Source organism: Eublepharis macularius, chromosome 2 (genome assembly GCF_028583425.1).
Source record: "Eublepharis macularius isolate TG4126 chromosome 2, MPM_Emac_v1.0, whole genome shotgun sequence".
Classification (NCBI taxonomy): Eukaryota; Metazoa; Chordata; class Lepidosauria; order Squamata; family Eublepharidae; genus Eublepharis; species Eublepharis macularius.
In genome coordinates this window covers 53,077,391-53,099,888 of record NC_072791.1, presented here as the reverse complement: position 1 = coordinate 53,099,888, position 22,498 = coordinate 53,077,391, and the positions used below count along the sequence as shown (strand labels likewise).

The 22,498-nt window shown below is 37.5% G+C and overlaps 1 protein-coding gene across 4 annotated transcripts in view; it reads right to left on the bottom strand.

Annotated features, from left to right (window-relative positions):
- The window catches only part of STRN3 (striatin 3), a 60,722-nt gene that overhangs the window by 5,350 nt on the left and 32,874 nt on the right, over window positions 1-22,498 (bottom strand). For 2 of the 4 annotated variants that reach the window (XM_054970668.1, XM_054970669.1), the window contains exons 7-13: window positions 21,195-21,336; window positions 14,590-14,700; window positions 5,824-5,964; window positions 2,102-2,235; window positions 839-1,014; window positions 691-738; window positions 328-449 (exon numbers count right to left, since the gene is read on the bottom strand). In XM_054970668.1, coding sequence (XP_054826643.1) covers window positions 328-449; window positions 691-738; window positions 839-1,014; window positions 2,102-2,235; window positions 5,824-5,964; window positions 14,590-14,700; window positions 21,195-21,336 — 874 coding nt within the window. The remainder of the gene's footprint in view (window positions 1-327; window positions 450-690; window positions 739-838; window positions 1,015-2,101; window positions 2,236-5,823; window positions 5,965-14,589; window positions 14,701-21,194; window positions 21,337-22,498) is intronic. The other 2 variants (XM_054970671.1, XM_054970672.1) reach the window with 2 other exon arrangements.

Below are 22,498 nucleotides of genomic sequence, written 5' to 3'. Positions count from 1 at the left end.
GTTAGATGTGAGATGTAAGATTTATATAACAGGTAAAATGTCTAGATAAATATACATTATACAGGTTCACAAAGGATGATAACAACAACATTCGATTTATATACCCTTCAGGATAACTTAACACCCACTCAGAGCAGTTTACAAAGCGTGTTATTATTATCCTCAGGACAATCACCCTGTGAGGTGGGTGGGGCTGAGAGAGCTCTGAGAAGCTGTGACTGACCCAAGGTCACCCAGCTGACTACTTCAAGTGGAGGAGTGGGGAATCAAACCCGGATCTCCAGATTAGAGTCCAGCCACTCTTAACCACTACACCAAACTGCTTACCATACGTATCATAAGGATCCACATTAGAGCTAGGCATATTCCACCACTGTATAGTTGCATCAATACCACCACTAAAACACTGTTCTCCATTCGAACTAATTGCCAATGACAATACAGGTCCACTATTAAAAAAACAGACACACAAGAGGAGTATGTTATGATTTAAAATATCAAATCCATTATATAATAAACCAAAATTGAGAACTCTGGATTCCTTTTATGTAAAAAAACAGCTTAATCACACAAAGAAATCAAACTAAGCAGCATCAGGCTGAAGCCACAGCCATTATGCTAAAACACTCTGCTGCAATCTTTTGCATTTGGAACATGTTCTTATAAAACACTGAATGTGGAAATACTTACATGTGGGCTCTAAACGTGTAGATGGGTTCTACATCTAAAGAGGCACTCCTGAAAGACAAATGCCAAAAGGTGATGACTGTGAGCACAATCTCAGCAAATGTTAAAAGTTAAGAGGTGTCATAATGTAAGTAACTAAGTATATACTTGCTTTTTGGCAGGAACTGTTTTTTGTAAGTTCCAAAGTTTTAAAGTATGGTCCTCAGAGGCTGTAACCAGCACAGGCTCTACAGGATGAAAAGCTAATGCCCGCACTCCATCAAAATGGCTGCGTAGCGTATACTTAGGATTCCACGTTTTCCGAAAGGCATCTTTATTGGCTGGCAGCTATAAGAGACCAGGTAGTTAGTAAGAGGAACAGTTACTGGCTTCCGTCCACACACAGCTGACCAAATAAAAAGTTTTGTGGACTCTTCATTGGCATGTATATAGCAAAAAAAACCAAGTTGTAGATATAAATATGTATGCTTGGTATATAGTTGTGGGAACTCTATTCTGCTAGAATTGTATTGCACAGCACAGAAAAAGTTTTAGCACCATCTTGTGGTTTTACAAGAATGCTGATAACAAAACCTTTAAATAAATAAATAAAAACTTCTCAAGACTTCGTGATTGCTGAGTGAATCTTGAAGACGTAGGCCAACTATGCATGCCAAAGTCTCAGTAATCAGAAGCTACCGAAGATTTCCTGAAGTCAAACAAGGATTTCCATACTTTGTGCAGCTCTTCATTTATAAGTATATTCTTCAAGTTCCTTAATTCCTACCTTTATTACAGTACAGTATTTCATACCTTCTTGTCCTTTTCTGTACAGTCATCTCAGTCTTTGCATGTTTTTGATTTTTTTAATCAAATCAAATCAAATTATGATCACTAAACTTTTTCTCTATCTAGGAGACAATGGTTGGATCCAATGAACCATGAACAGATTGAATTAATTTTCCAGATTTCTCCCTACTTCTTGCAGCCTCCTGTGATCCTGAAAAATCAAGGGACCCTCATGAAATGAGTGGGATGGAACACAAGGGGCTGGAACCCAAGGGAAAATGAGCAGAAATCATCTCCCTCAGTTTTCCCACAAGGTGTTTTGTGAATGAATCAGGAAAAAGTGATGGATCAATTCTGCCAATTACTCCTTTATGCTGAAACCCTCCAAAGGGTTCCCATTTTCTGTATCCATTTAAGTGCCAGTTACAACTTTCTTTTCATTCATATTTGCATAGGAACAAGCAAAAATGTTTATTTTGTTTTATGTTTCATCCAACTGCATTTCATTCCGGAAACACCTTATTCTGATTATCTGCAATAAAAGGTATAGTACAAAATTTGTGTCCTAAATAGTTGGAACATTATCTGACTGCATTACTATCAAGCCCAATTTTATATAGGAATTTTAAAATAAATTTGCACTTACGTCGTAACTGTAGTCTGCATCATTAGCTACTGTCAAGTCTGCAAGGTCCCCAAGGCCCAGTACACTTAACAATACGTCATCTGAACCCATAATAAATGACTTGCCTCCTCCAGATGGAAATGTTATTGGCTCAGCTACAAGAAATAAAGATAGTTTCTTAAGGCTGGGAGATAAAAATGTAAGAATTTAATGATGACTGTGTATAGAAGCAGAACAATTTCCTTTTTCATTTCAAGAAGACATTTTATATTAGACCAAATAGTATTTTACATTTATCTCAATAAATCTTTAATAGGTCTGTAACAGTTAATTTCAAAAATCTCTTGAAATAATTGTAGTGGCTAACATTTATAAATATTATAATAGCTTGAATTGTTCGTTTAGCCAGCCAAAAATCTGTAACTTAGATCTTCTGAACAACACAAGATCACAAAACTGATCTTCCCGCTTCTGCATGGTTTCTCCAAAATCCCAATCAAGAGTATTCTGAAAAGAACAAAAACAATTTTTGCCAATTCACTTTCCCACTGCAGCTCTCCATACTACATTTCATGCCATTTCTAATGGTCCCCCCAATCCCCAGGAGTGGAAGGGGCAGAGGGCTGCAATGCGAAGAGAATTGATCTGCAATGATCCCACATGATTGCTGTAACTAAGATAATGTCCGTTTATTAGATAATAATATTTATTATTTGTAAGATAATAAGATAATAATGATGTTACAATCTTGCAAGATCATGTTAATTTTATTCATTATCAATTACACAAAGGAAAGAAGGAAGGAAGGTGGAATCTGAGCAACTGCAGTTAAAGCTTTGCATTCACACTTACCTTTTCAAATAATCATACACTATTATTCAAGATACAGTATGACCCTCTTTTCCTTTTCAAAAAAATCTTTTACCCAAAATGTAAAACAGACAAACTAGTTTAATACACTATCAAACACTGCTTTACTGAAGAACAGATTTATAGCATGTTTTTTGGTTGTGATGGTATAGATCGTATGTTTTTTAAAAGAACAAAATTTGAATCCAGTAGTACCTTAAAGACCAACAAATATGTCGAGGGTATATGCTTTTGTGAGTCAAAGCTTACTTCGTCAGACACTGATGGTCTCTGACAAAGTCACCTTTGACTCACAAAAGCTCATACTCTGGAAAATTTTATTTGCCATTAAAATGTTACTGGACTTTAATTTTATTCTACTAATACAGAGAAGCCCCTGCCATCACCTAATTTTTAAAAGTTCTCTTAAGGAACAAGATGTCCATATAAAGAGAGACGTGGACTCCCTGCTCTAATTACTACCTCAATCCCAGTTTGCACACAAGGGCTAATTTTCAACTTCATCTATGTCTGCACCTTTATTTTACTAACATGGACATCAGGCTAGTTACACCACAAACCACTTTTCAAGGTCAAATACTGTTTTATTTACCAAATTCATATTATATTAGATAAGTAAAAGGTTTGGTAGTTAGGCTAAATCATTTTCACTGTAATTTTATGTATGTATGGACAGAATATCTACAATATTTGTCTCCAATGTTTTCTAATCATATCAATTCTAATTACATCTTCTGGTGTTGAAGCTCTAGCAGAAATAAAATAGTACATAAGTATACAACAGAATTAGACTTATTGCTCACTATTAAGAACATGTATAGTACTGTGATGGACGGTTTCAAATTCCGCCCTCCAGGGACCTCAGCCAATCACTTTCAAACTGTGTACTGGAACGTTGAAAGGTGGGGGGGGGGAGAAGTTCAGTAGTTTAACTGCTGCACAACTGGCAGAGTTGAGGGTTGCTGGATTTAGAATGAGAGAATGGCTAGGAAGTCTGCTGGTTAGGAAGGGAATCCATTACGAACTTCAGGTATTTTGAAGATAGGTAAATTTGGGGTGCTGTTCCTGTCAAAAACAGTTAAAAGTATTTCTGTTCCATGTTATAAATCTGAATCAGTCAAACAAGAAAGTTACTGGTTTTTAACTGTTATGCTTTCTCAGACGCCCATTCTCTAGTAACTTTGTTACTATAATATTGAGAGGGCTGGAGAAAAAAAAGACAAAGAAACAACCAAACCATGATCATCTGAAATAAACCTGTTTTTCAGCTGTTTTCAAAAACCTACTATGTGGTTCCTTCAAGCCTATAAACCCCTCACAATATACCAAGTGAATGCCAGGTGGCACCCTGAGTCCAGGCACTACCCTCATTGAGGACTAGGAGACTAAGAAGCTCCAAAAGCCTCTATTTAAAAGCATTTTAAAAAGCTTGTAGAGTGTGAGGTTTAAGCCCCTAAGATGGGGTGTTGTCAAAGGCAAACAGTAAGGCTACAATGTACAACCCCAATATTCAAATTTATGGAATTACTGAATGAACAAAAAAGCCAAACACAAACACCCTGCCTTGATTTCTTGGCTATACAACTAGCAGTGGGAAAGGAAAGCAAGTGGTAGACAACATGCTACATTTTTCTACATTATGCCACTTGCCAAAGAGTAAGAGAAAACTTCAACAAGCGATGTGAGAGAATGAGGTCGCACATCCATTCCCTCTATCAATTATAAGCAGATGTTTAGCAGCACTGAAGCTTTCTATTTCATCAAAAGAATCCTCACTACTACCATCTATGGCTTATCTCCTAAAAAATGAATGTGGAAAAAACAGAATGGGCAATGGATTAAGGACAGAAGAAAGGAGGTCTGTGCATATTTAGAAGAAAAAAATTGCAGTGATATTACATCACTTCCTCAAAGTAATGATTGGGGCTCATCACAGTTCACAATACATCTCTTTGCCCCAAACAGTAAAAGACACAGGGCAAAGGATTTCAAAAATGTATTAGCACAGCCAAATACTGAAATATTTCTTTTATAATGATTCAAATTTCAGTTCCATGACTTGCCACTTTAAACAAATACATACTGAAGTTCTGCATGGCCATCCTATGAATTCCATGAAGAAACAAGTTCTTCATTTTCAAGGTAGATCTCTGCTTAGGGTATGACTATACTTCACAGAGATTTTCAGGATTAATCTGAGAGCACTGCTGAACACTACAACATGTGTTTTGATATTTAAGGACGTTTTCAGACAACATTTTAAAATGAACTAATGACTCATCAATTTCACTAGGTTTCTTAGGAAACAGCAGCATTTTCCTTTGGATGATGAGCAAGATACAGCATAGTTCCTCTCAACATTAATGCAATCAGATTTGATAAGGTACTCACAGAGCACTAAAATTAACAAAATTTAAGGTTATTGTTTACCAGCAGCTGCCCTTTTTATAATCCCTTTGCTACTAAGTATACTGTTCTATATTTTTATATAAGTTTTCTCTGATAAAAAAGGAAGGGTTGAATCCAGCACAGTATTTCTGCAAAGGCAAAAACTTCCACACACACCGCACAACTTTCACAACTCCCTCCTCCTGTAACACCCAGAAATACTGTTCTGGGGGAACCTTAGGCTGCATGGGTGGGAGGAGCTACAAAAGTCTTGCTCCACCAGCAAAAGTCCTTGTGCCCTCATAAATACCGTGCTGGGACCAACTCCAAAGTTGCAAAATGTAAACGGGTGGCAGTCATCTACAGAACCAAAAAGCAAGCAGCACTGATGCCCCTAACATTAGCATTAAGTCCAGAGGGACTATTACACAAGGGTGTGATTTTAAAACCTTCTAAAAACAAGCAAGTAGGTGAACTTATTGTACCTTCCTCTGCTCTTGCACCTTCATGATCAGTCATTCTAGAAGAGGGTGACCTAGATTGATTAATGGCTCCTGAAGGGATGTGGGGTAGCTCATCATCGCCCAGATCAGCTATCATGTCGTGCAGTTTTGTCCTGTTGACCCCTGTAAATCAATGTCAGCAGCAAAGGTTCATTTAATTGCTACCGCATGACTTGATAGCCACTTACATACCCAGTTTGCTAATCAATAATCTTATTTTAATGTGATCTTGTTGAAAACACAGGCTTCAGTAAAACACACACTGTCGCATAATGTTGCATAGGGAAAGGTTACAATTAAAATGAACCTTCAAGTTAAAAAAAAGATTGAAACTGGACTTGTTCCTGTGTTATTGCTTTGTGCTCTATTTAACGTAGAGGACAGAGAGCTTCAGTGTTTGAACAAATAAACACACTATATAGTTGCAAAAAAAAAGTCAGTGTTGATACAGTAAGTTAACACTGCTGATAATTCGTACAGTTTCCTTATCTAAAGAAGGGATAAAAATACAGAATAGGTGGTTGAGAGGCAACAAACAGTTTAACTTTCTTCTTTTCATTTTTTAAATAATTGGTCAATTTAAAAATATTCATCTATACACACTTACAAAAACATCTTTGCTAGTAACAAATGTTTTCTCCTATTTAGAAGTTGCAGATTTAACCAATAGAGATGTATGCAACGTATTACACTAAAAACTCTCATATGAAATCTGTAAAGTGCTTTGAATACAAACTAGTAAAAAGTCCAGTAGCACCTTTAAGAATAACCAACTTTTTTGAGGCATAAGGTTTTGATAACCACAGCTCTCGTTATCAGATACATCTTGCATCTGATGAAGAGAACTGTGGTTCTTGAAAGCTTATGCCTCAATAAAGTTGGTTAGTCTTAAAGGTGCTACTTGACTTTTTACTAGTTTGCAACTACAGACTAACACAGCTAACTCCTCTGGATCTACTGAATACAAATGATGCCCCAATATAGCTAATTAAAATAATAAACTTCCTTAAAAGTTGGAAATAGGAAGCTGAATCTAAACACAAGCTCTACCTACTTTGTTGGCTAAGAAATACTCTCTCCACATCACAGGAAGCACCAGGATCTCTCCCAATAAACTAATTTGCTCTTCCACTGCAGACCAACTATTCTCAACCAGACTTTCATTATAAAATACCTAGAAAACCAAGTAATACCACAATATAAATAACCTGCTATTACAAGACTTAGAACTTCCATTTCCTCCTCTCCTCCTTCCCCCAAAGTAGTTCTACATATACTTAAGAAAACACCCACTATCTATAATGACTGAACATCTGCCAAACTTTGAGCACCCTTGGTTAAGGCAAACTGTATTTCCTCAAAAGTCACATCACACCCTCTGGCTTAGATCTACCACAGAAATTCTCTGAAGGATTTCTGCCTAAGCACAAAGCACGTCTTCCTCATCTCTCCCTATCTTGCTGCAGCGCCAGATGTGCCTTAAAGACCTTTTGGACTGCAGTGGAAGGGTGGGAGGTAAGAAAGTCCTGCTCTGTGGGCAGAAATCCTTCATCTGTGGAAATGCTCTGGTGGATTCAAGTCTCTTAGCTGATCACATATATAAATTCCACCAGGAAGATGACAGACCGGAGAAAATTTGATATGAGTTAAACCTGATAATTTATTTTTTGGAATATGCTCAGGTGATGCTACAGGAAGGTTCCCTTAAATATTAAATTTACAGTCAAGTCTGAAGGTATAACACAAAAGGCATAACTACAAAAGAGGCAAAATCTATTCTTCTCAAATTCTGATCACCAAGAGAAATCTCATTTTAAAAAACAAGCAGCATTCTGAATTACCTACCAGGACAAAATTCGTTATTCTCAAATTAGGATCAAAGTGCTCAGTGTGATATACACATTTTAAGTTCCATGGTACTCTTCCTCAGGTCAGAACTGTAAAAAAAAATGATCAGGAAGATATTCCTGGGAAACAACAGGGAGCTTAAGTTCTGCCTGCAGTCCCAGTCTTAAAGATATAATTGCAATGGAGGCAGTTCTTGCCTCTTGTGTTAAAATTCTACTCTTCCACTAGAATTCTGGTGATGGCGGAAAGTGCTGTCAATTCACAACTGATGTACAGCAACCCCTGCTAGGGTTTTCAAGGCAAGGTTTGCAATTGCCTACCTCTCCATAGTGACCCTAGTCTTCCTTGTAGGTTTCCCATCCAATTACTAATCAAGGCTGACCCTACTTATCTTTTAAGACCTGATGAGGGCTATCCATACTGAAGCATAATCTTGGTAAGATGGAAGAGATGCTGGTTGAGTATGCTGAGATTCTGGAAGCAGATGTAGTACCTACTTTCAGTTTTATCACTAACAGATTCAAGAACCCGGAAGTTGTCAGATCCAGCCTTTCTGTTGGAAAAGCAGGTGAGCCATTTAGCAAAAATTGCCTTTCAAGAACTTCATACTGCATGAAGTCTCTTCTGAATGCAGTTTACCACACTTAGCCACACATCTGTCTGCTACAGTAACATCAAGACTTGACTATGCATTCTATGTGTGGCTGCCCTTGAAGACAATACAGAATGTATAATAAGTGCAGAACTATTAAGGAAGGTTCTTTCCATTTTAATTTCTGCTTAAGACAATAGTGGTATGAACAGTACAAGATAGAGTAAGTGCAGAACATAGCATGTAGATTGTTAATGGGGAACAATCACTTTGAACAATCACTTTGAACAAGAAGTGAGCTGTGGCTCACAAAAGCTCATAAGCTCATTCCCTACCACTAATTTTGTTAGTCTTATAGGTGCTACTGGACTCTTGCTCTTTCCCAAGTTTAAGACCATCACACTGGATGCCCATTTTCTTCTATGTTCAATTCAATGGACTGGTGTTAACCTTTAAAACCCTTCACGCTACCTCCATTTTTGTGAGTCCACTTCCACCCATATGCGCCCACAAGACAACTCAAAGCTCCCCTACTTATGACAGTTAGAATTGTTGCCGCTTAGGCTAAACTTTTGCTATGGAACAGGCTTCCACAGGTGTGAGGAAGGCCCTGATCTTACACTAGTTTTGGAGGCTCCATAAAGCTGAGGTTTTTTGCTATGCCTTCAGAAGCTCTTGTGTGAAGGGTCTTGCCTGCTCCTATTTATATTTTTTGCCAATGTATTACTGTATTTGTTTTGAATTTTATGTAAGAAGATTTGAGTCCTGTTGATCAGGAGAAAAGTAGGATATAAATATTTTAAATAAAGTCTCTCCACTTGAAAATACAAAAAACAGCAATAAGTCAAAAACTATGTCCTGCACTAACTAAAATCTCCCTTTATAAAACAAAAATAGACGTGAGGCTGGAAATAAATTTTAGGACACAAACCAGAGATAATGAAAAACAAGAATAAGTGTGCTCATTAAACTCGTCGTATATGTAATTGGCAGCTCTGTGCTTCTCATCACCAAGAATCACGTGCAACCTTGGCATTTCTCTTTTCATACTGTTAATGCTGACCTCTCATCTGAAATGGACAATGTATACTTTTTCTATCAGCGAAGCCCCTGGCTGCCCTTGCTAAGTAGAAATCACCACAACCTTCATTATTCTTTTTTGTCTGATTATCTTCAGAGGAAGGTGAAGAGACAACAAATGCACAGAAGGGATAGAAAAGCTACAGAAGGGGGGGGAAAACTTGAACTTCTATCTACATACTCCTCTTCATGACAGGATCCACTGATACCAAAATAATGTCAATTCAGAGAACACATTTTTTTCTATCTACAAACTTGTCTGAGAGTCAACAAATAAGATCTGAATAAAATTTTGGTGATGGATGCAGCTATGACTTAAAGATTGTCTGTTTACAGTAATACAATTTATGAATGGTCTATGGCTGAAATATTTCATCTCCAAACCAATATGTAACTATGTATCAATAAAAGGAAGACAAAGATAGATGGCATGAACCGTCTCCTTGAAACGTTGCCATCTCCTTGAATTCCATGACCTTTACTGTAAACAAGAGATCATTCTTGAGCTTAGCATCTCTCAACTGTGTTCAAACATATGCTTTGAGAATCTTATTGCCTTCTTGTTTTAATAATAAAGAGGCGCAGAAATTGCATTTAGCATCTTGAGGTCCTGAATCTGATATGGAGCTTTGGCTTTGGATCCAGCCACCAAAGATAATTTTCCAAATAAGGATTGTACCATGAAGATTCTACCCTGAAGCACAGTCCTCTACTGGCAGGTAGCCTGACAATCTAGCCCTAACCTCCAAATGTTCTTATGGCATTTGGCTGACCATCAGTATAAGGTACGTTACCCAACTTGGGTAGCCTGTGGCATATTATTCAGGAGGACAAATAATTCAGTCTTATAGAGATTACATTTTCTGCACTTCTCTAAACAGCTCATTCCAAAGGACTGGGAGTGCCACTGAAAAAGCCCAAGTACATGCTCAAGTCATCTTGCCCTTGCCAACAGGACTATAAGCAGCCCCTACTGTGACATGTAGTGCTCTTAAGGGTTCATTAATTATTGGTAATAAAAACTGCACTTTCTTTTGGAGTTATACTCAATCAATCAGTAAAAGGGTAAGATTTTCTAGACTAAATTAAGACATTATCACATTGGTGGAGTCAAAAGGCAATATCAAAAAAGGAGGAACATTCCCTCAAATAATGTCTGAAATATGTTTGTATACAACACTTGAGACACAGTTCTAGATCTGAAGCAGTAGACTTCCATGCCCAATATTGCCTAGGCTAAGGCAGAACACTGAAGATAAAGAAATGTCCTCTCAGTCACCATCATACGTATCATTTAATGTTTATGTATGCCTATCATGAAGCCTTTCTAGGTGGCAACTAGCTATTTAGCTTTAGCTGTATAGTTACTTCATGTACCTTCAGACTCTCTGGAGCCACACACTGTAAACAAGGAACTGGTTATATTTCTGTTTTGAAATTAGGTTCCAGGGAGGGGAACTCTGAACGCCCTCCTCAAGTATAAATAAGTTATTCTTCATTTTCTAAAACTTTTTTAAAACATAAGCAAGCCACATCCATGCATAACTAGTTATCAGTTCTTAAAACATTAGGGGGGAGCGCAGCTCACCTTTGTGCATTTCTGCAACTATTTCAGATAATCAAGTACTATTCATTCAAGCCGACAATGAGAAAATATTAGAAAGTAAAGAAATGGAAAACTATTATGATAGTGTTGGGACAAGGGAATGAGCGTTAACCACAAACTTAGTCTAATAGCTGGACAGCCAAAAGGGAACTGTAATGCAATACCCTGCAGGCCATGGATCTTAAATGCTAAAATGAATGTAAACCTTTGCTAGCAGTTTCTGCCCCATTAAAGCTAGAACCTGTAGTAACCATAAATCAGAACTGTGAATCTCCAGTTAGAGAGTTGGAAGAGCTCTGGCAGCTGGCAGTTTGTCTTTCAGTCAAGAAAAGCTATGCATGCACAACAATGGTGGAAACTGGAATCAAAATGCCCTGGAAAGAGCTGAATCGGTTGTGAACAGAAGTAAATCACAGCCCAAATACTGGTTTCTAAGACTAGGGTTTTAAGATTACTTTGTCTGTTACCATTAGGCGTAAATGAAGCAGAGTGCTACTCCAGGGAAAAGAATGCAGACCACAGCTTAGGGTATTCTTAGATAGCAACTTCCATTTCTGTGTTTTTTAAGAGGCTTGAAGTCCTGTATTATGTACTAGATACAGTTTATTTGGGATATGTGATATGTTTAAATATTCTCTGAAATTCCAGCACAGTGTTCTGCAAACTGTTCTGGCAAGAGCATATCTGAACCTTTTATACATATCAAGCCACTGAATAGCTGCAGAGTCCTAGGCTCAATTAACGAATGCTTAAATCAATCTGAACTTAATATCAGTGTATTTATGAGCTCTCCCACCAATTAACTGACAGTGTGTAGAAGTTACAACAACTGCTCCTGTGCAAAATTCAATCACGTATGAAGCCTTATTTTCTCAATTATGATATTACTGTATTTTGCATACTGTTAGCTGCCTTTGTTTTGTTGGAGAAAAAAAGCAACACATTTCATTAATAAAACAACTACATTTTGTGAATTTATTTTGCTGAAAACATTAAGGATTTGGTAGGCTCATTATGTTGGTAAAATTATGGTTATGTTAGTAATTCCATCTCTTGGGAATATTACAAGCAGGGAAGCTTGTCAAATTATTAGAGTTTGTACACAAAGCCAGACAGGCATTAAATATTTTTGAAGAGGTTGCAAGAAATTTCCTTTTATTGCAACAGTTCTAAGCATGATTCTTGGAAGTAAACTTGGAAGTAAGACTTTCTTTAGGGTAAAGAGTGTGCACAAGGTATCAGATCTAAAGACTAAGTATACATTATAATTGTCTACTATCTCAAACCCACTTTTAATATTCATCCAAGTTTCTCCTCAAGGCAGCTTCCTTCAATCTTTTTAAACTCATGCACTGTTCTGAATTTATGCTGCTTCCAAGTCCTTCAACTTATTGACAGTCATCTATTCCAGCACAGAATCCTTACAAATGGCAACTTGCATGAAGCCCTTGGTTTCATGCACCTATGGACTGAGACACTGACAATCTCCCATGTGTTCCTTTGTTGTTCTTGAGATTAGAATTAGTAGAGCAATCTTGAAAGCTTTAATGCTAAGCCACTGCTTTGTGTAGCAAAGTGGCTTTTGATCTACTTGCTATTGAATCCCTTTTTCTTGAAAACATATATTCTCTTCAAAAAGACTTGATTCACACACAAAGGTAAAACAAAATGTACTGCTACATGAGCCAGTCTGGAGGATTATCAAGATGCATGCTCACTACATTCTCTTCTTAAGATGCAACAAGATAAGGGCCTGTAGCTCAGTGGAAGAGCACCTGCTTTGTACGCAGAAGGTCCCAGGTTCGACCCAAAGTTTCTCCAGTTAAAAAAATCAGGCAGTAGATGATGTGAAGGATCTCTGTCTGAGGCACCCCGGAGAGCTGCTAACAGTCAAAATTGACAATACAGACCTTGGTGAACCAATGGTCTGGCTCTGTATAAGGCAGCCTCATGTGTATGTTTGTATGTTAGTTATGTCTGGATCTGTAGTAGACTAGAATTCCACACTGGGAACAACCTGCTTTAGAATTCTAGTTTTGCAGAACAAGTACAAACCACAGTTTGCCAGTGACATGTGAAACACCAAACTATGTTTAGCACAAACTTGGAAATCTTTCATTATGCACAAAGGGAGAGAGACGTGACGTACATAATTTCCCAGATGCTTTCATACATTGTCTGAACCAAGACTAAGAGTGCAACCCAATACAGAATTTCTCCAGTTTAAGCTCATTGAAATAATTAATGTAGACTCTAGAAACTCTGAATAGGATTGCACTGACACTGCCTTGAATACAACCACTTTGTATAAGCATTAAGGGGAACATGAGATGACATATGATCTGATGTTACCATACTTCACTGATATTACTCCAGTTCATGGGCTTCTGCTTGTGGAAGAAATGCTGAGCAAGATGTCATCTTATGACTCTCTTATCACTAGCCACTGCCCTGCATCCCTGCCATGCAACATCTAGTGTGGGCCTAAGTTTGTTAAAAAAAACACCCTACATATGATGATCAAGGACAGGACATATTTCAATTAGTATGAGTAACAACAACAGCTTCATTTGGCATCAATTAAATATTCTGTCAGAAAACAGTCATTTCACCTCATTACTTTTCACTGAAAATTAATATAATTTCAATAAAAATTAATGAAATCTCTTCCTCTTGAACGATACTGAGAATGATACTGTATGAAAAAAAAGAGTAACTTAAAAGGTGACTGCATGTTAAGCAGTACAAATTATGAATTCAAATGAAAATTAAGCTTCAAAATTAGGTCAGATCAGGACTCTACAAAACTAGTCACCAACAGCTTCTTGCAACTCCCACTCCCCTGAGTTCCGCATGAGTTGCATGGAACTCAGCAAAGACATCAGACTCTTGGTTCACAGGAGCTTTGCAGAATCCCTGCGTAAGAGAAAGGCATTGCTTCTGCCTACCATAAAAAGGGGAACAAAACTTGTTTCCTACCCCCATATGTTCTTTCCTTTTCCAAAACTAAGCACATAGAAAAATCCTTGATGTTCCCCCTCTAAGCCCTATGCACATGCTAGAAGACTTGAGAGCAGAGCTGGGTCTTGTTTCACTTCTAACTTTTGCAGATGACAGTAGCAGTGTGAAGCGAAATAAGGCACAGACCCTCCCTCAGTCCTCTGCCATGTGCAGACCATATGGGAAGATGAGGGTTCGGTAGTGACTACAAGACCATGGTTAGTTAGCAAGCCAAGCTAAAGTCTGTGGACCCCCTGCTGATATCTTTGGCATTTATGGAAAAATCTGTTCTAACCACAGCTTAAAAAACCAAAACATTACTAATATTTGGCAAACTTGATTAAAACCAGAAGCAATTGTATTAATTTGTCTTTAGCTCAAATTTTACATCTTCATAATGTATTCCTAGGTGACAGTGAAGCACTGCTGCCACCTACAAGGTTCAAATTTAACATTAAATTGCAGACAAAATTTTGATTTGCCAATTCATCAATGGAAAGTTAAAGTTAGTTGCCCCCAGAACTGCAAGTATTCAAATGAAAAACAAAAACATGTTTTTAAAAAATACAACTATCTTCCACATGGATTCAGAGTTGTGTCAAGATTCAGAATCTGCACTTACTCTTTACCCCTTTCTTCCCCTTTCGTTCCTTCTTGTACTGTTCCTTCAGTTTACTTATTAGTCCCTGGTCTACATCCCAAACCTCAGCAGTTGGGGACAGGTCATCTTTGTCTACATGCAGCATATTATTGAAAGAAAAATAATGAGCAATTGGCAATGCAAGCTGTCTGTGAGTGTTACAAGTTAATCATCAAAATAAAAAGTGTTATTCAATTACATTTCAGCATTTTAAAGGTGCAGTTTTGTAAAAATGTTTTGTAAAACACATCAGTTTTGGTCATCAGTTTTTTCATACTCTTTCATTACGTTAACTCGTCAACTGTGAAAACATTAAAATTTCTATTCACAGATATAAAAGAATTAATGGCTTAACATTAATGTATGAAACGACTGCATCTTTAGTAAGATAGTATTAAAAAAACAATCCAGCCACCACTGAATAAGCAAATGATATAGTTCATGCGATATCATTCATTAAAGTGCAAACTGAATTAAGTATCAGCATCATTTTGTTCATAAAACCACCATGCATTTTCCTCCGCTTCATTCTACATGCAGTAAGATCTAGTAGCTCTAAAAATAGACCAAAATATAACACAACATAAAGGGTAAGTTTGTTAAGGTTACTGAAAATGTTGCTGCAAGTCAAGACAGTCTGGCATACCATAACATTTCTTCAGGCTTTTATTTGCCTTCTTTAGACATTTTTATTTTTAAATGTGCATAAACTCAAACTCTACATACCCTGTATCTCAAGAACCCATTAGAGTTTGGGGTAAAAATCACGGCAGGAAGGCTAGTCTGACAATAATTGAAATGGTGGAAATTCAAGCCAGATCATAAACGCATTACATGGAAGTTCCACTGAAAACAGTAGGTTTTTTATGACATATGCTTAGGTACAGTGTTGTTTATTTAAAATAAATTTAAGCACCATTAATTTAGAAATGGTTAAGTAGAAACCAGACGCTTCCACTGAAGAGCAATGTCACATACAGATGTTTCAAAAATATTAGCAACTAATATTTTAGCGCACTTGCTAGTTCCCCTCTCCTCCCCATTGTGGTGACAAGCTAACGCACAAAATAGGAGATCCTGCATATATATTTGACTGGGGGACCATTCTGACCATGTGAGCTAAGATCTGGCTCCATTTTGTTCATTCAGCATCTTCTCTTTAAAATGAGATGGCAGAGAGAGGAAACATGGGACTCCCTTCAATTTCACTCAAAGAGCCACTCCAAGTGTCTGTAATGTTCATCTTTCTATCATATTATACAGCATTATTTCTGGGTCAGGAGAACAAGCTAGATGCATAGTCTCTGTTTTTCTTCATCTAGAGCAACCATTAAATATAATGGTGATCTAGAAAAAGGGTATGAAATAGTTTGAATGGTAAAGATTGCTCATTCATAGTTGGCTATCAGACTCCTGTGTGAAAACAGGGCTCTGAATCATGATTTAACTGAAGATCGTGAATTTACAGTGGGCTGAACAGAGCAGACTGCTTATTTTTAAACAAAAAACCAGCATTGTAACCACTAATATAGAGTTGTAGATAATAATTTGGTGATGGTCCCTCAACTCCTCTGACTGCTCTCACAGGCTCCTCCCTTGCCTTCTTGTCTCAAAAAGCTGGGGTCATAATTGCTATGGCTCTTAGGCTAGAAGGAACAAAAGGCATATTTTGTAACACTTCCTTTTTAACACATTGCTGCACTATAAGAATTCCATACAGGATGTTCAATCCCCCACCCACCCACCTGACTAACCTAACACACAGACAAAAAATGCCTGTGAGTAACTTCAAATCACACTCATGCTCCACACAGGGACACACAGAGGACTCTCCATTCTAGCCTTAAAAACTAGTATTATTTAAAGCTAGAAAAAACAATGAGCTGGCCATATGCACAACATAAGCCAAACAGTATAAGCAAAAAGCATCACTATGGCAGTTGCAAATATGGTTCTATTATTAACTTAATTTATCTTTGGGATTTGTCTTGTGGAGTGCCACAGGGTTCTGTTCTTTCACTTGTACTGTTAGGTGGCATCAATATGCAGATGACACCCAGCTCTACATTTCATTACCTAAACCTCCAGGTGCACCTGCCTTGGTTTTGAAACAGTGCTTTGAGGCTGTAGTCAGGTGGACAAGGCAGAACAAGCTAAAGCTGAATCCAGAGAAGGCCGATGTTCTAATTTAGAGGGGTTAACTCTACTTGTCCTGGATGGAGTGAAGTTGGGTTCTCAGACCAGGTCAAGAACTTGGGGGTGCTCATGTACTTTGCCTTGCTCTTTGAAAAGCAGGTTGGTATGGTGATCTGGAGAGCCCAACTCTTTTGACACGCAGACTCAGCCAATCTGGTCACAATGATCCACGCTTCTGTAACCTCATAGTTAGATTACTGCAACGCACTTTATGTGGGGCTGCTCCTGAACACAACCCAGAAACTAAAACTGGTCCAGAATGCAGCAGCCTGGCTATTGTCAGGGGCTAGCTCCTATTTTGAAACATCTACACTGGCTGCTAGGGGTGTGCAGTTTGTTTTGGAATTTGGATTAAAATATCAAATTTTGGCTGATTTGGTGAAATCCAGGTAGTCTGAATTTTTAAAAAAGTATTCCAGATTTTTACCAAATTAATTTGGCAAAATTCAGTAAAATTCAGCCATTGTTTCCTATGGGAAAATCATACCAGGGGCTATCCAGTGGGCTGGGAGGGGGTCATTTATCAACCAAACTTCATCAAATTTGGAGGGAAGCTACTCAACAAGCTGCCCCCAGCTATTCCATTCTTTCCTATGAGAAAAAAGTCAAAGCTGACTACCACTGCAGAAATACACTTAGAGCAGAACCACAAGTGACAAAAGGCACAGATTGGACACTTGTCTGCTTCCCTCAAGTTTTGATGGGAAATGTAGGCAACTTGGCGGAATGTTGGACAAGTGACAGTTGAAAAGTCCATTGGACAGCAGTCAGAGAGCGAAGCTGCAAGACCAGGATGCCTACATTTCCCATCAAAACTTGAGGGAAGCTGACAAGTGTCCAATCTGTGCCTTTTGTCACTTGTGGTTCTGCTCTTAGGTAAGGCTTCCATGGCCAAGTCTCATCCCCAAATGCAAGCTGAACTCATCCCACAGAAAGCCCAATAGAATCAAACTGAAGCATGAGAATGGAATCCCTCCAGAACCAAAATGAAGCAAGGGGACCAATATCGCATCAGATAATCATGTCCATTCATCCAAACCAAATTGAAGCAAGGGACGCGGTTGCAACTTAGCCCAACAGAACCAGTGTCATTCACAGAAGCCAGGCACTGGGAACAAAACCAAGCAGTACCCAGCCATAAGCACAGGCATTCCCTTGCTTCAGTTTGCTTGGTGAACCTGGGTCTCACAGATCCTCCTTTAGCATTCTAACCATTACTTCAAACTATAATGATGCATTTACCTGCTCATTGGGTGGAAATTTTTATTTGCTAAAAGTGACCAAACAAGTGGCAAATTATAACATAACTTTCACTAAAACCTGTAATCATAACTCTATTCATGCATAAGCCACCCATAAAGATAAATCAGTGCGTATAAAACTTGGGTGTATAAAGACCACTATTAATATTTTATTTCTCACTTCTCTCTGAGAGAATGAGCTATATGAGAACCACTAACATTTTCCCAACAGCAAGATTTCAATCTTGCCAACTCTTCTGAAGGGCATTAAAAAGCTTACAATTATTTAATACAATGCAGTTTTCCTCATGTTCAACAACAGTGAGATGCACCTGTTTTCAAATCAATTCCCAGGAAGGGTCTTAATTCCAAAGCTAGAATTGTGAAGGAGTGTATGTGTATCTGCCTTGGGGACCCTATTTCAATGGAAAGGCAGCAAAAAATGTTTTAAATAAGAATAAATTTAAAATACTTATCTTGTTAAATGAAATACAGAAAAAGGAGAAAAAGACCATTAATGTGGAAGGAAAATCCAGAAAAGTAATTGAAGCAAGTGAGAGCTACTACTGTTTCCACCAACAGGAAAACTTCTGATCTTACATGGCAACTGAATAGCTGTAAAATATATATGCTGAGCTTTATGATCACTTAAACTTTCATTTATAGGAATCAGAAAGGAAAAGAAGTAATCTAAACACCTGAACAGTGCCAGCAAATAAGAACTCCAAGCAACAGATTTAACTGAATATTTTCACACTGATAAGGACAGGACAACACGCAAACCTGCTCTTTATTCTAGGGATTCCAGAATTAAATCTATTATTATTGTAGCCATCACTGACTGACAGACAATGCCGGACTGAGGTCAAGTGATCCCATCTCTTGTCAACTCATCAGGATGAATCTTTTTACAGCATCAACAGCTCTCCCGCTGCTATGAAACTATTCAGGACTGCCAAGTCTTATAACCAATATATGCGAAGCTGATGGTTGACGTGAGCTTTTCCCTCTGCAGAGTAGCCCATGTGCTATGATTTCCCACACAGTTGAGTAGAGGGATGTCTTTTATTCTTAACATCACAACTCTGCATCTTTACCTAACAGACAACAGTTTTGTGATGGGAAAGAATCCTCTTAATTAATTTAAACACCTTTCCCCATCCTGCTGAATTAGGAAAAGGTAATTCACTAATTAGCAGAGATTTTGTTTTCTTTGTGGAATCTGAAAAAAATCAAAGTGTTCAAGCCCAGATTCTAGGGAGCTCGAAAGCAGCAGCAATGAACCCAATATATTCCATTGGAAGATAAAAATATCAAATCCTATTAGAAGAAAGGGACTGCTGGTACACGAGTATCTCCCTATTATGAAAATGACTCTATGTCTAAACAGTCCATAATTGACTAATTCTAGTCACATAAGATAGCACAGCTGAAGAAAGTATTTGGCCTAATATTTGTTCCTCGATTTTCTTCAACAGTAGCATCAAATCATCACACTATGAAATTCTGGAAACAGCAATTGTAAACTACTGAATTTCTGAACACTATTTCCAAAAATGTTGCATTTTTTCAGTCTCACTTCTGAACAATTTGAACAGCAACATTTTGGAGAGCTCCAACTTCAAGGCCATTAACTGGAGTAGTAAAATCATCTATTGTTTTGCTGCTGTTTTAAAAAGCAGAGTTCATCACGTCAATCTAGATAAGCCAATTCACAAGAAGAAGAAAATTTTCAACATGCACATCAGCTCTACTTGCCAACATGCTGAAGCGGCAGTAGAAAGAAAATCAAGCAGCATGTCCACACACTGTGTAACAAACTATAAATCCTCTCAACTCTAAAGAACCAAGAAAGCATTAGCAATCATAAAAGGAATAAGATCAACAGAAGTCTAGCACTCACAAACGTAGCATTCAGCAATGGAGCCATTCTGCTATGCTTTCAGTTGCCTTTAAAGCCCAAAAGAGGAACTTGTCAAGAGCATAAGATCAAACAGGGCTACCTACTTCCATGTGCTTGCCTAAAGTGAACTAGATGAGATTGGTGAATAGTGTAGAATGTTTTTTTCCCTACCATGGCCCAATGCAACAGAATTTCCTGCCCCAAGAGGTCCATGTCAGTCCCCTTCTTGCTAGCTTGTCAGAGGATAGTATAGTTTTTTTAAGAGGACCTTTAATAGAGACTGAACTTGACTTTGTCCATGTTATTTCTGGGCTCTTTTTTAAAAAATGTATTCTATTTTTCTTTTCCACACTATAGCTATGGTGATGTTGCTATTTATAATTTCATTGCTAAATTAATTACTTGTTCTGTGTCTTTTGATGGCTTTTATAGCTGATTTTCTATACAGCTGAAATTTTAAATGTTTGGGCTGTTTTCAAATGCATAATTTGTTTTAATTTTGTGCATTTAATGTTTAGTTCCTTTTTAAGTTGCCACAAACACTTTGTTGAAGGCCAGGTATAAATATAATAATGTGAGACAAAAATATCTTGTTTACCATTATTAAAACCTTAATTCCAAACTTACTGCTTGGAAGTAAACCCTATTCATTTCAATGGAATTTCCAGGTAAGCATATTTTTCATTATATCCTGAAATATTAGTTTTTATATAATAACATAATTCAATATTTTGGGAAAAAATGAAACAATTTTGAACAGTGCTGGGAGTTCCACCACCAACAAATGAACTTCGTTTTCAACATCTCCAGTATTATTTTCTTCAAACACAAAAATAGTGATGTACACATACACAAAAAATGCTTGTTGTGGGGGAAGTAAGAGGACACTGCCAAGTTGTCTGACAAAATGTGTGATCTGTTAAAGCAAGAAATAAAACAGCAGAGGGTAGAGGACAAGAAATAAAAACTTTTACTACTAAATGCTGGAGTTTAAATTATGCTTAAAATTTCAGCCTAAGAAACAGGACTCACAGGAAGTAAAAAAAAATTAGCAGAACGGATCACATACCCCAACCAGAATTCTATTTATGAGATTAAACAGTACAAAACCTATTGCTCTGTTCTCTTGCTTATTTTCATAGTGTTTGAACACCACAAATAGTCAACTCTGTTTTGTTTTAATGCATACACAAACTGTTAAATATTTATAGTTGGAAGGTTTACCATTGTTCATTTGAGCTTCTTACCCCATTCTGTCCCATCCCCTGAACTCCGTGCCTCTCCAGCTCCCTCTCCATCTTCTGCTGTTACTAAAAAATCAAATTCTTTCAAGGCTTCTTCTGTGTCAGGGTCATCCGTAAGGTCAGCAGCTAGCCCTTCATTTCCAATCTACAAATTGTGACAGAGTTCACATTAAAGGACAATATGGCTTAAGGGCACCATTTTATACAGACAGCACCTCCTCCCATGCCAAGACTGACATACTGTGTATACATATTCTCTTTTCTATCTTGATATATACAAAATAGTTTCATGTCATATCTAGAAAAAAGGCAAGGCAGCACACCAAATTTGATTACAAACCAATCAATAACAACAACAGGATCCAATAACTCCCTTCTGAGTAATCTTTCTCCCTTAGAGAATAACTTCAAGAAGGGAATCAAAAAGTCTCCAACGTACTATGAGCCATGCTAAAACAACTAGAGATCAGATGTCACTTGTATACCTTTCATACCAAAGGCAGATATACAAAAGAGCTGCTGTAGCACAGTGGGCTGCAAATCAGCATTCTGCTGGTTTGACTCCCTCTACTGCAATGAGTTCAGCAGGTGGCCTTGTGTAAGCCGCTCCTCTCAACACCAGCTTCCCAGCTGTATTGCGGGGATAATAATTACACTGACTTTATTCACTGCTTGGAGTGGGGCACTAACCCTTCTAGAAGAGTGATATATAAGCATATTTTCCTTATTATTTCTACAATACTGTACTTTCACATGCCTGTGAGTGAACTGGTAAAGGGGTTTCCTTAAAAGTGATTTTTATTCCATCATCTTGACACTACCAAAATATACAGTTTCCCCATTAAAACTCAGTCAATCATTTCAACTTAAATCATGTATTTGCTCCTCAACTATTCTGCAGAGCATTATAATGAAAGTAAACATCTGCAAGAAATGTCTTTATTTTGTCCAAGAATACTACCTCAACAGACACTTTGCTGATTGTTATAGAAAACCTGATAGAAGGTTAAGGAGGAAGAAGTTAGAGTTTAATCCACAGCAAGTGGACTAAACTTTGGAATTTTATAAAAACTTCCTCTGTAAGTGAAACCTACAAAACAAGTTATTATTCCGATATCATATTTTGCCTAATCATTTGAATTAATTTATTAATAACTTTCAGTCATTTTCAAGCCTCTCTGTAGGTGCAGAAAATTTTACTCAAAGAGGTCCTTCTGTATACTGATTGTACAAAGATAAGTAATATCCACATACTGGGGAAAAAACCTACACATTAATTCAGCGGTGTTCATCCTTTCCAGATCTAG